The sequence below is a fragment of the Terrapene carolina genome, unplaced genomic scaffold, assembly GCF_002925995.2.
Source record: "Terrapene carolina triunguis isolate 2854851 unplaced genomic scaffold, T_m_triunguis-2.0 Scaffold193, whole genome shotgun sequence".
Lineage (NCBI taxonomy): Eukaryota > Metazoa > Chordata > Testudines > Emydidae > Terrapene > Terrapene triunguis.
This window is the reverse complement of record NW_020664544.1, coordinates 6,469,317-6,482,158: the sequence shown is the minus strand read 5'-3', so window position 1 is coordinate 6,482,158 and position 12,842 is coordinate 6,469,317. Positions and strand designations below refer to the sequence as shown.

At 43.3% G+C, this 12,842-nt stretch overlaps 1 protein-coding gene across 11 annotated transcripts in view; it reads left to right on the top strand.

Annotated features, from left to right (window-relative positions):
* Nucleotides 1–12,842, top strand: part of SPOP (speckle type BTB/POZ protein) — a 63,280-nt gene that overhangs the window by 48,020 nt on the left and 2,418 nt on the right. For 9 of the 11 annotated variants that reach the window (XM_024199406.2, XM_024199400.2, XM_024199401.2 and 6 more), the window contains 2 exons: nucleotides 448–569; nucleotides 12,021–12,137. In XM_024199406.2, coding sequence (XP_024055174.1) covers nucleotides 448–569; nucleotides 12,021–12,121 — 223 coding nt within the window. In that variant the 3' untranslated portion in view covers nucleotides 12,122–12,137. Of the gene's footprint in view, nucleotides 1–447; nucleotides 1,665–6,927; nucleotides 7,053–12,020; nucleotides 12,138–12,842 lie in introns of those variants that run through there. The other 2 variants (XR_002908079.2, XM_024199407.2) reach the window with 2 other exon arrangements.

Genomic DNA, 12,842 nt, shown 5'->3' with positions numbered 1-12,842 from the left:
GGGGAGAGAAGTCATTAACATTTACAAATATTAATATAGCAGATATTTTCCTAAGTAAAATTGACTATATCAATGTCTGAAATCTTCTGTGGTGGTAGCCGATAATTGTCTTGTCTCCCAGCTATGTGGTATATGTGGAGAAATCGTATCTCTTGTCATGAATAGGGGCTAAAAGAGAGATACATTGTGTCTTTCTGGCCTTGGAACATTCATGTTTGGATCATTAAATCTTACCATGCTGAAGGGACAGTGCAAAGCAAAAGCTAGACCAGCAGGACCAAAACTTGTGAACATACACTAAGTGATATAACATGTGCACTAAACAAGAGAGATTACAAAACAAGAGAGAGAGAACTTCCTCAGGGCATGTGAAAAGAATCTGTTTTAATATTGTTTACCCAGCAAAATCAATAACTCCAGATTTTTAATGTTCTGTTTTCTTTCTAGTCATGCTTCTGATGTCATGGAGACCTCAGGATGGAAGTCCATGGTGGTATCACATCCCCATTTGGTGGCTGAGGCATATCGCTCTTTGGCCTCTGCACAGTGTCCCTTCCTGGGACCACCACGTAAGCGACTGAAGCAATCCTAAGGCCGTGCCTGTCACATGACCCCATGTTTTTCTGGAAGCAGCAGCAGCCATTGCTGCTCTGACCTTGACCACCAAGTAGACAGCGCAATCTGAGGAGCTTTTACTCTGTTGTGGGGGGAAAGACTGCTTCGTGACACCCAGACTTTTTAAAACAGCACCAAGTAACTTGGGGAGAGGGGGGAGGGTGGGCCTGGGGCTCAGGGGCTGTTCAACCTAATGAATCCCTGTCACTGCATCGTCTGTGTGTTCCCTTCGACTTGGCTGAGTCAATAACTACGGGGTTCTGTTTAAGCACCGGCCCACTCAGACTATCCCAGTAGTGGTACTGGCGGGAAATAATGTCTCTGTGTCTGACAGCACAGAACAAATCGTCAGACACCTGGAGCAAAGAGGACATTTTAGTTTTGGAGAGAGTAGGAAAAGAAGAGAATTTCCAATGAGGTTTCGAAGAGGAAGTACATGGTGGGAGCTCCAGTAGTATTTATATAAAAGAATTTAAGTCCTTCCAGCTGTGCTAAAAACAGGACATTTGTGTAACTCCTTAATGCCATTCAGCAACAAGAAGATCAGTTTCTCTGTTAGTAGCACTTGTATGTTGATTGCAAAAAAAAAAAAAAACTTTTTACTAAATGACAAGTTGAAGTGAAAAGGGACAGCAAAAGGCTGTGTGCTGAAGAGGATGTGAATAGACTAAAGGCAGCCTTTGCAAATCTACATTGGCTTTCCAGGACTGGCAAATCCTTGATCTGAAGTGTGCTGTCTGACGAGGACAATGGTTACCTGTTTTTAGATATTGTGGGAAATGTTTTTGGCATTTTTCCCTGCTTTATTTTTTCCCCCTTTTTTTAAAAAAAAAAAGGAGAAGTTTTATTGTTCATGAATGCTGCGTCAAAGGTTCCTATCCTGAGTTGCTAAATGATTCTGATCAACTGTTTGTACCCGACTTGCTGACTGTCTAGGAGCCAGTCCTGTTCCTTTCTATTAGTCACTCTTCTTACAGGGAAGAAGTTCCAAAATAGCTGGTAATTTTTTTTCTTTTTGAAAATATAAATAATTACTATTTTGTACTGTGTGGTATCTTTTTTTTTTGTCTTTCTTGTTCCCTCTATTTTTAGACTCCTCCTGGTTGAAAACCAATTCCCCAAGCGTTCAGTTTCAGTCTGCTGGGGTATATACTGACACGCCCATTCCCAGAATCCAAATGGGATTTATTAAGGGAGGTTGTGCACAGAGCTGCAATGCCAAATTACATTTTATTCCTCTTAGCAGATATTGCCAAAATACCTGAGAAAATTTTGTTTTAATACTCAATGAAGTTGATCCCTAGCCTTACCTGTGTCTGTATTTATATATAAATGGGAAGGGAGCGCAGTTGTTCAACTGATTTATAACAGCAGTATGAAAGGCTGGATGGCTGAATGCGGGGGAGAGAGGCCATCTGTTTGGGCCATCATTAGGCCCAGATATCCAGGGAGATTAAATTGAAGCACACTGCTTCAGGATGGTGGGAAACTGTTCTGGCTTCAAGATGTCCAGACAGGGCATGAAATGTACTATAGAGAACAATTTAGCTTTGTCTGGGAAATGGATTAGATGACTTTGTTTCTAATTTCTGATTCTATTATGATTCCCTTTCACAGCCTCTGTCTCTTGTGTGAAAGAAAGAACCTCCACTCAAATGCTCGTGGGTTGTTTTTTTTTTCCCCTTTTTTTTAATCCTGACACTGTCTATATTTTTATCAAATGGTGACTTGCAGGAAAGTGTTTCCCCATACCCTCCCCTGTTTGCTAGGTTCTCAGCATACACACTGCCTTTTCCACATTTCACTTAGCTCATAAATTCCCATAATATATCTGTTGCTTAAACTCTGACTAAACCTGTGTGAGGGATTTAGTATGCACTTCCTTTTAGGTAGAGCGAAGCATGTAGTCAACTGTTCACATTCTCCCCACTGCTCCAGCCTTGTAAGAGCTGCAAACTAGCATCCCCAAGTTATAACTACTTTCTAACTTTAAAAGTTTGCTGCCAGTTAATTGAGAGGCATAAAGCTGTCTAATTATTCTAAGGAAGCTTTGTTTACTGAAAAGTTAAAACCACAAAGCTTTCAACCCGTTGGGATAGCATGACCAACTGTCCTGGGAGTCTCCCTGGCTCTGCCTTTCCTGGGGATTCAGACATGCCTACAAGAAGGTAAATGGGTCTTGGCATCACTTGTCCCACCCCTTCTTTGGGGAGGTACTTACTGGAAAGCAAATACAGATTTGGCCGTCTCTTTCCCAGAGGGATGGAGATATACCTGCAGGAAGGTAATCAGTTCTGGGACTTGTCTATCCCAGCCTTTCCTGTAGGGCCAGATATGTCTCCAGGGTACATTCAGTGTCGTGAAAGTTCTCTGTATTCGGATGCATGGAGGCGGCTACTTGTTCAGATTGTTCCAGTTGAATTAACACTTTATTTGTCAACTTCACACACTCTTTATTTTTATTTTTTTTTTAATTGTAAATGATACAGCTGAAGCCATCTGGTTATAACAACATCAGAGTTGGAGCATACTGTTCATAAACCTCCCACTGACATCCTCCCCTCCCCAGATCTGAAATGTAATTTGAGTTAACTCACAATCTGTGGCATGTGTTGTTACTGCAGAGATGTTGGTGCCAGTGGAACAGTTGGAGATTTGAATTCCACAAGGAGAGGCATTTTTATCAAAACAATATTTCAGAGCGACGTTTTTACAGAATCTTCTCAGCCACAGTGCGGCTATGCTGAGATCCGAATTAAGTATTTGGTCTTGGCCCTGTGGCCCCGATTTCTTCTTCCTCCCCTAACCCCCCCCACCACCACCACCACCTTAATACATTGTTACAGGGATATACCCAAGCTTTGTGTATAGACACACATCTGTCTCCATCTGCATGTTATCTCCCTGCTCACACTTCCTCCAGTTGCTTCCACACTGAGCTAGAGGGGCTGCTACTTTCTCAGGGGGAATGAGAAATACCTGCACGAACTTATTAGCTTCTTCAGTCAGCAGTAGGATATACATCAGCCTAAGCCCAGAAGAAGTGTCTGCTTTTTCTGAGCATCCAAGCACCGAATGATCCGTTGCTGGCCAAAGAGCTCTCTCACGGACTGCCCCTTGGGCTTTCTGTTTATTATAGAGTCAGAGTCTACTGAGGTATTTTTCTCCTTATTGTGTAAGTTTTTCCAGATGAAAGGAAACAGCTTGTCTGCGAACAAACAAGTGAGCGGGGAAAACTGCTGTGCTTTGAAACTGTCTCTTGCTTTGTTCTGGCTCTAAAACTGCTGTTAAGGACAACGTACTATCTTTGTAAAATATCTGTTATGGCTCCTTCCACTTTCCTTTGTTTCAGAAGACTTCTCAAGTTCAGTGCAATGTTTTCTGCGAAGGCGATGCTAAAATAATTATCTTGTTTAATCCGTTTGGGCCATGCAGATCTCCTTTCTCTCTCCCTCTCTCATGACTCCTTTCAAACTTGTGATTCAGAATTACTTAACTTGTTTATTTCTAATGACTTTTCAGTTAATTTAATATGAAAGTATTTCATTATACAAGGTGTCTCTCTCTGCTTCCCCCTCTCCTCCCCAACCTCCTGCCACTTGGAGCTTTGCCTTTGATTCCAGACACATGCAGCAGCAAATTCTGACTGGGCAATTCTTGTTTCTGTTAGTTATCACAAAATTAACCTTAAAAGCACCAGTGGTGCTGCTTTAGTGTGCACAGGAATCCGTGGTTTAAGCAGATTAGTGCCAAGTTTGACTGTACAATAAACCGGACCAAAAAAATGGGGAGACCGTGGAAAATATCATGGAGTTGGAGAAATAATACACAGGGGCCTAGAGAGGTTAAAAATGTAGACCTGAAATAACCAAATGAGAACTGTGAATTAGACTCTTTTTCCGATAGACGTTGTCCCTTCAGGTCAAAGTTGAGGTTTTGTTGGGCAGAGAGTGGTTTGAAGAAGTTTGCACTACTGATATTTGCTGTACTTATTTGGTACCTCATATTTCAGTCTCCTGGACTCAATCACTAAATTCACTGGAAGAAGAACTGTAATAAAAGTATTGGAGGGGACAGAGGGAAGTGTCATTCAGTCAAGAGTAATACAAGAGAATGCACCTGGGCAATAATAATCCGAAACTCAGAGATTCTTTGGAAAGAAGATAATTGGAAAGTAGTGATGCCAAAAGAAAGCTAGGAGAGCCGGTGAACAGTAAATTGGATAGCAGGTTACAATGCAGTAAGGAAGCCAAAATACAGACAATTTTGGGTTGCATGGGCAGAAGTATTGCTTCATGGGCTATTCCCGTGGTGTTCCCTCTGTACCAGCACTGATGAGACCAAAGCTAAGAATTATTTACCTCAACTACCAGGCATTAATTTGGAAGGAATTCAGAGAAGAAAACTCAAAGATTAGCTAAAATTATTGCCATTTGGCAAGGGAACGTAACTGTTTACTGTTCAACTACACCTCTACCCCGATACAACGCTGTCCTCGGGAGCCAAAAAATCTTACTGCGTTATAGGTGAAACCGCGTTCTATCGAACTTGCTTTGATCCGCCGGAGTGCGCAGCCCCCACCCCCCACCCCCGGAGCACTGCTTTACCGCGTTATATCTGAATTCGTGTTAAATCGGGTCGCATTATATCAGGGTAGAGGTATATTTGTACAAAGAGCAAGGAGGAGAGGAATCCAGTTTTTCAGACAGGCAGGGGTGTATAACTAGACTGACTATCAGGAAACCTTTCCTGTTACTGAAGTTCTGGATAGTCTCTCAGAAGCGGTGGGTTATCCCATCACTTTTAAGTAATTTAAAACTAGATTAGACAAAGCACTTCAGTATGCAATGGGGAACGGATGAAGCTGGCATGGGGATGGGCGTGGTGACCTACCTAACATAATGGTCCTCCAGTGAGTTTCATACTGTGGAGCTCATCCTTTTATGGATCAGTCTCTTCCCTTTATCTTATATCTTTCCTGTGATGGCAATAGTGTTTGGTTATCAGGAAAAATACCAATAGGACAGTCGTAGGGAGACAACGTGAACATGAACTCTATTAAGATGGTTGCAGCTGCTTGATTTAGGGTATTTTGTTCCCTTCCCCACCCCACAACCCCCAACACACAACTCCATTTTTTACTTGTATTATTTTGTACTTCCAGAACAGGACTGCATTTATTAGGACTGAATCTCCTTTCATTGCCTGGGGCCCCTCCTAAACTAATCTATCCCAGGCCACATTATTTTGGTCCTGCTCCCTCACCTTTTTTCCACCCCTACCCTTCTAGTCTTGGTGCCCTTGGCAAATTTGCTCGTCGTTCAACTTATGCCAAAGAAACACATGACAGACACAAACCAGCTACACAGGATGTTGAGTTCATTAAGTTCTCTGAAAGAGTCCTGCACTGGGTTACAACTAGCAAGGTGAATCACTCATTGAAGTTAACAGATACTTCAGCACTGCAACAGATGTAACGTTGCAGGCACTTGGCAGTACTTCATGGACCAGGGTTTGAAAATTATCAGCCAAGTAGGTATATTAGGACTATGGAACTTGACAGAAGTTCTCATCTGATTTGCAAGACGGCTCTAGACGAAGCATGACGCTTTAAAGTGAGACCTTCAGCATTAGTATTTGGAAATGGTGTAAGACTAGAGTATGGGCAATAGACAAAGATTCCAAATGACCCCAGAAATGAGGTGCGCTCCTCTGTATTCGCTAGCGTGTTGGTAGGAATGATACAGTGATTCAGCACAACTTCTAGAATTGGAGACTTGTCTGGCAGAGAGGCCAGGGAACTGGAAGTTGTGAGTTTGTATTCCCACTTCTGCTATGGTCTTACTGTGTGACCTTGAACAAACTATTTTGCTTCATATCTCCATAAGAAAAATGGGACTAATGATACTCTCTAAAGCCCCTTAGAGGTCTGCGGATGAAAAGTACTGTACGTGTTGCTGATCATAATCCTTTCCATTCCTAGTGGTCCTGAAGTTTATTTTTCTTCATGGCTTTCCCCCATCTTCTGCATTGTTCTGGCTTAGGTAATGCCACCACTTATCCTGCTCAATTTAAAACAAAAGTAAAAACAAACAAACTTGCAGATCTGATCTCTAATGTGATATGGCAGATGGTACAATCTGAATTAGGCAGCAGCAGTCTCTTATCTGAGGCCTATAAACAAAGCTGAACTGCAAAATTTTCTTTAATGAGCTAAATGTATTCCTAGGTGCTGAAGCCTCAAACGGTAAAGATAAAAGCGGGCATTTAGCATGCAGTGAGTTTCTAAACCAACCTTTTTATTCATTTCAGCACCCTCAGAAATCATTCCATCCAACTCCAGGGCTGTTATAACGCCCTAGAATGCATCATTTGGTGATGTCATAATTATCCCTGTGGCCATGCTATGGCATGGAGCCAGGCTATTTGGAGCTAAGGTAAGTGGCATTTTTATTATATTGATGTGGTTTTTGAAAAAATGCCATATACCTTTTGTGGTTAGTATTAATTTTGCAAAACCATGCTCTATAATAAATGCCACTTACCTGAGACCCAGCTCTGTTCTCCACGGGGGCTAGAATGGAAGTTCTGATGACGCAGAATTATGTATTCTGGAATGTGAGCAGAGCAGGAGATGGCAGTGGGTAACGTCGAGGAGATGAAAGCGTTCTGAGAGTTAAAAAAACTGCAGCTGTTTTGGCTGGCACATTTCTCTGTTTTTTCTCTAGTGTTGGCCATGGCAACTGCTACTCAGTGTAGCACTCTCAGCTCATTGCAAACAGAAAAAGAAGATGTCTCCCAAATTTTAGATCTAAGAAACTTGTTCACTCACAGGACAAGTTATCAGATATTCGTGCCATGTGATCTAGGGGCTGTGTGTGTGTGTGTTTGTTTAAAAAAAATTAAGAGAGGAAGAGAAACAGATGCTAGATCAGAAAGCAATAGGGGAGCAGGATAGCTCAGAGAATTGGTAAGTAGAAGGAGTACTATTATATATTTGTATATTACTGGTATATGATTCTCTGTTTCAGCGCCTTAGTGCCTGTTGGCTGCCCAGTGGCTTACCTGAAATAATTTGGTGGTCTCTGTCCTTGATAGGTCACACATAACTGCCACCCCAGCTGGTGCTTAATGGTCCCCTTGAAATCGCAGCAGAGAGGCCAAGTTTTGCATGGATCATGGTGACCATTACCCACTCCTTGCAATAGATAATGTGGGGAAAGCTTGTACTGCCACTGCCCAAAGTGTACCTGTTCCTGAAAATGGATGGTTGGGTAGATAATATTGCAAAACAAAAGTTGGCGATGTTCATTTCTGTAGGATTGAGTGACACAGAGTTCTGTGCTAGCCAAATCTGAGGGCCAAAGGCTTTCAACTAGTAATGTGCCACCTCCCTCCTGCTCTTTCTATGCCTTATTTCTGGTATGAAATAGAAATTTTAAAATAGAGGCATAGGGAGACAGCCCAGTGTCCCCAGCAGTAATTCTGAGTGTAGCAGAGACATCACTCCCAGCTCAAAACTTCTTGTAACAGAGGCTGGAAGCAGAAGGCTGGCTACCAAACGTAGAAAGAAATAGCTTTCCTCTAAATAGAAACTGCCAGAGCGTCCCAAGGGCTACAGAGATCAAAAAAAGGAACATGCAAGGTAAGCAATGCTTTCTTGTGGTAACAACTAGGAGAGCAGCTAGACCTGCTTGGGTCCTGTAAACCGACATTTATTCCATCTGAGTGCAGGCTTGCTAAGAAGTGCTCAGAGAGAGGCTCCTGTAGTAGAGACAATGGAGATTGCACCTCCGGTAAATCTGTCGGACAGCAATGGGTGTATCTCTGCATTAGACCGTTGTCTCAGTGGACTGGAGTCAGATATGAGGTGGAAAATATCAGCCACTGTTTTTTTTCTTTCCTCTCTCTTCAGGTAGCCTTTCTGAAAAACTCATAAACCACTAGCAAACTCTCGGGCTGGTATCAGGTGTGATAGGCTCCCAGGCTGTTTTTCTTTGTGCTGTCTTCACTCCTATATTTAGCCCTCAGTCCAACATTACTTTATGGAATTTATTGAATAGACTCCTCTAGATACCTTGTGCTCACTGTCTATCAGATGAGAGAGAAAACTGAGAGCCTGTCTGCCTGCTGATAAAGATCTCTATCTCGATTTATGCAGTGCCCATCACTGTGGTATCTGAGCAAAACTCTCCCCAAGAGATACTATTAACCTAGCTGTCCTGGCTAAATTCCAATATAGGCAGAATGTGATTAATCATCTAATTTCCTTCCTATAGTTTCAGTTGGATGCAGTATTCTTTGTTTCAGATCCTAAAATGTTGTGTAATGTTTCTGTGATCTGTTAAAACAGCTTCTGTGTTACGCTTCAGAGGTGGCTGCATTTCAGTGGTATAGGAAAGTTTATTCCTTAATGTGTGCAGTTTGTGCAGAGATTTGACCTTTTTTTTTTTTTTTTTATGAGAGGATCTATGTAAACGAGATATTATAGACAGGTCCACCTAAAAGAGACTGCTCCTGACTGTAGGGGAGCCCCCAGGTTGTTTTATGGTTTGGGTGAAGCTGCATTTCTGACTTGAGGGATTCAGATTTGGTAGCTAAGTATGAGCATATCTACTCTTTGGCGTTCTCCCTGTTATAGCTGTGTTGGCCAGAGGCATGAAGAGGCATGATCCCTGAGCAACATAGCTGTGCAAGCAGAAGTCCCTAGTGTAGACAGTTGTAATGAAAAACTGCTTTTACTGATATAACTTGTTTAGCTCATATGGGGAAAAGCGGGGGATGGGTTTACTCTATTGGTACCAACCACAGCTTTGTCAGTATAGCTGTGTCTACAATAGGAGCGTTTTGCCAGTATAGTATACTGGTATTCCTACACTGGTCAAGAGCTTCTAGTATAGACATGGCCTAGGTGTTTCACAGGGATTTAACCCAGTGCAATTCTCAATGTGCTAAGGTACTAATGCTTTTTCCCTCTGCTCTCCAGTTTGTCCCTGTTCTGGAGCAAAAATCTCTATCCTTTTGTCGGTTTTGGAGGGGAATCAGCCTTGGTAGAGAGAGTGGTCACTACGTTGGGGTAGGTGATAATCTGCATCCCTTTGGCACCATTGAATCAGTGTATAGTCTTCAGGAGGAACAAATTTAGAGTATCCACCCCTGGATTTCCGAGTGGCCTGCAGAATGAAGCGTTTTCAGGAAGCAAGAAGAGGGTCTTTCTCTTTCAGAACAATGAGAGGAAAATGGAGAACCCCTGGGCTAAAACAATGTAATAAAGGAATGCGCAGAAGTTCCAGGCACGCAACCTTGGAGGCAAGATGCTTTGAGTAGACGGTCTTGGTCCACACTTACATTTTTAGGTTGACATACTTGGGGCACTCAGCAATGTGAAAAATCCTCAACCGTTCGTGCTGTACTTGGGCAGACCTAATCCCCACTGTGTAGGCACAAGCAGGCTGATAGAAGAATGCTTTTGTCCATGTAGTTACCATTGCTTGGATGTGGTGTTTGCAGGATGATGGAAAAACCCCTTCTGTTGCTGTAGGATGAGTCTAGACCACGGGATTATGTTGGTGTAGCTATGTTGGTGTCCCCACAGAGTAGATGCGGCCTAAAGAAGAGAATTTTTTTTAATTGATGGGAATATTTCCCGGTGAGGAAAATAGATAAAAGTGGGCGTTTCTTGATGCATTTGAAAGCAGAGACACATCTGCCTCAGATCAGATAAGCCTGGCAAGTGGAAAACACATGAGCCCTCCCTGTCTGCTTTTATCATACGCATGATACATCTCCATTCCCTACATGTGTCAGTCACCACAGTGATGTGGCCGTCACATAGCTTGGCAGAGAACAGCAGTGACGACCAACCAGTCTGCTGTCATAGATCATTTTATTGACCAGATGCATTGACTCTCTCCCTCCCCCCTCACCCCAGTGAAAAATGTTAATCATTTAGCCAGTCTCTCATCAAAACACTACAAGCGTCCAAATGCTTCAGGAGCTGGGAGAATTCCAGAGCTCAAGAGCATACAAGTAAAACTGAATTATTTAGCATGTTGGGGTTTTTTTTAGTGCAAGCAGGTGCATGCTATGAAACAGTTTGGGGTCTGGAATCCTCTATGGAGAAGTTAGTGCCTTGTGGAATTCAAAAGAACAGGACAGATTTTTTCATCCCTGCCTTCTTGACTCCTTTGACAGCTTTTTCTTTTGAATTCTCCTTCCCAATCTTCCCCCCCTCCACCCACCCATAGCCTCACACTCTTTGTGTTTGCTTCTGATACTTCACCTGCTGAAGCAACTCTTCTGAAGCTTTTGTAATGATCTGTTGAGCACTGACCGCCTTTGTGACGCTTTGTACAAACTAGAAGATGTGGCCCCTGTCCCGGGGGCTTTGCAATCTAATCCAGACACAGACGGTGCAGTTCAGACACAATACTGTACTCTCGATCCTAGTTCAACTGGAAACTGAGCAGATGTCAAAAGGCTTGGCAGGAGACGTGGTGGTCTTCCCTCTCCTCCCTTAAGGAAGGGTTAGAAAAAAGAGGGAGGTCATCTAGTTTTGTGAAGGGAGGAGGCCCTTCCAACGATGAGATGGCTTGGAAGAAGTGTCTTTTATTAACTGAGTGCTGGTGGGGGAAGAGTCAGGGTGTATGTGAACACCCTGGGGGTGCGTCCTGGAACACCCATATTCCTCATTTTTATATAATCGTGATCTTATATATAAAGCATGCCTTGTAAGCTATCAGGGGAAAGGTTATGATCTGCTGAAAGTCATTTCTCTATCCGTATATGTGTATCATTAATGCATATGAAGTTATGAGAATTGTGTTGGATGGTGGTCCCTAAACATGCTGTAAGTTGGGGAATCAGCCAGACATTAGCTCCACAAAGGCAATAGCAAGGAAACTAACCAATGCCCAGGTGAGGTATCAATCAACCCATCAACAACCATAGCCCAGCAAGGGAGCTACAATGCAATGACTCATCTGCATGAAGCCACCCCAGGGGAATTGCTGGACCTTGTTTGGAGAGATTCAGCAATGCCCCCAGACATGCCTGGACTTGTGTTCTACAAGCACATGGACTGAGGGTATAAAACAGTCGGAGTGGACACATACTGGGCCCTTCTCCTGCCGCCACCTATGCTGCAAGCAACCAGGACACTGAGAAGAAGACAAGACTCCAACGGAGGAGATTGGCCCAGGTTTAAGGAACAAACCTGTATATTAAGGACTGCAATATCCAGTGGGGTGAGAAAAACTGCTTCATCTAGTTGCTGCCCAGTCTAATAGGGTTGAGAGTTTAGACTGCGTGCTTATATTTTATTTTGGTAACGCTGACTTTTTGCCTATCACTTAAAATCTATCTTTTATAGTCAATAAATTTGTTTAACTGTTTATCTTTACCAGTGAGTTGGTATGAAGTGTGGGGGCAAATCTGCTCCGATTTGACAAAGGCTGGTGTATGTCCACGTTCCATTGTTGAAGTGGTGAACCAGTTACTAAATTAGACAGCATATTCCTGAGGTAAGTACTGGGAGCTGGGTGGCTGATGCCTTTCTCTGTGTGATTCATGAGTGGGAGTATGCCTATGGGAGCATTCATGCAATCTAGCTGGGTGTGGGGCTCCACATGTAGTTGTGCTGAGTGATCACAGCACCTGGCGGGGTTTGCTGCTTGTCACGAGCAAGGCATTGTGAGGGACAGCCCAGGCTGGAGATTTAAGGGGGCAGAGCGGTCCCACAGTCCCAGGCTGCACTGCGGGGGGATCCCGTCACACACCTGACGTGCTTTAAGCAGTCACTGGAATACTGAAGGCAACACACTCTTCACCCCTTGTCGTGCCTATTTGTACTGGTGTTCGGAGAGGAGCCCTAAGATCTGAGTGATGCAGATGCCAGTTAAACAGGGATGCTGAGTGCAGCTCCACTGTGGACCCATTCTAATTGTCCGGGAGCCTTGAAGATCTATTGGAGTTGGCTTGTCCAGTCCCATGGGCAGGTTTTAGCTCTTGTGTGACAGTCTTTTCTCACTTGATCTGCCCAACCCACATCAGTTCCAAAGCTTTCATACCACTTTGTTAAAGACCGTACGTTACAATTTAAGAGCTGGCTGCTACCTCTGAAAGTGCTTAAATAGCGATATGTCTGTATTGAAAATCACTGTAGAGGTGATTTTTTTTACACACACACACACACACACACACACACACACACACACACACACACACAC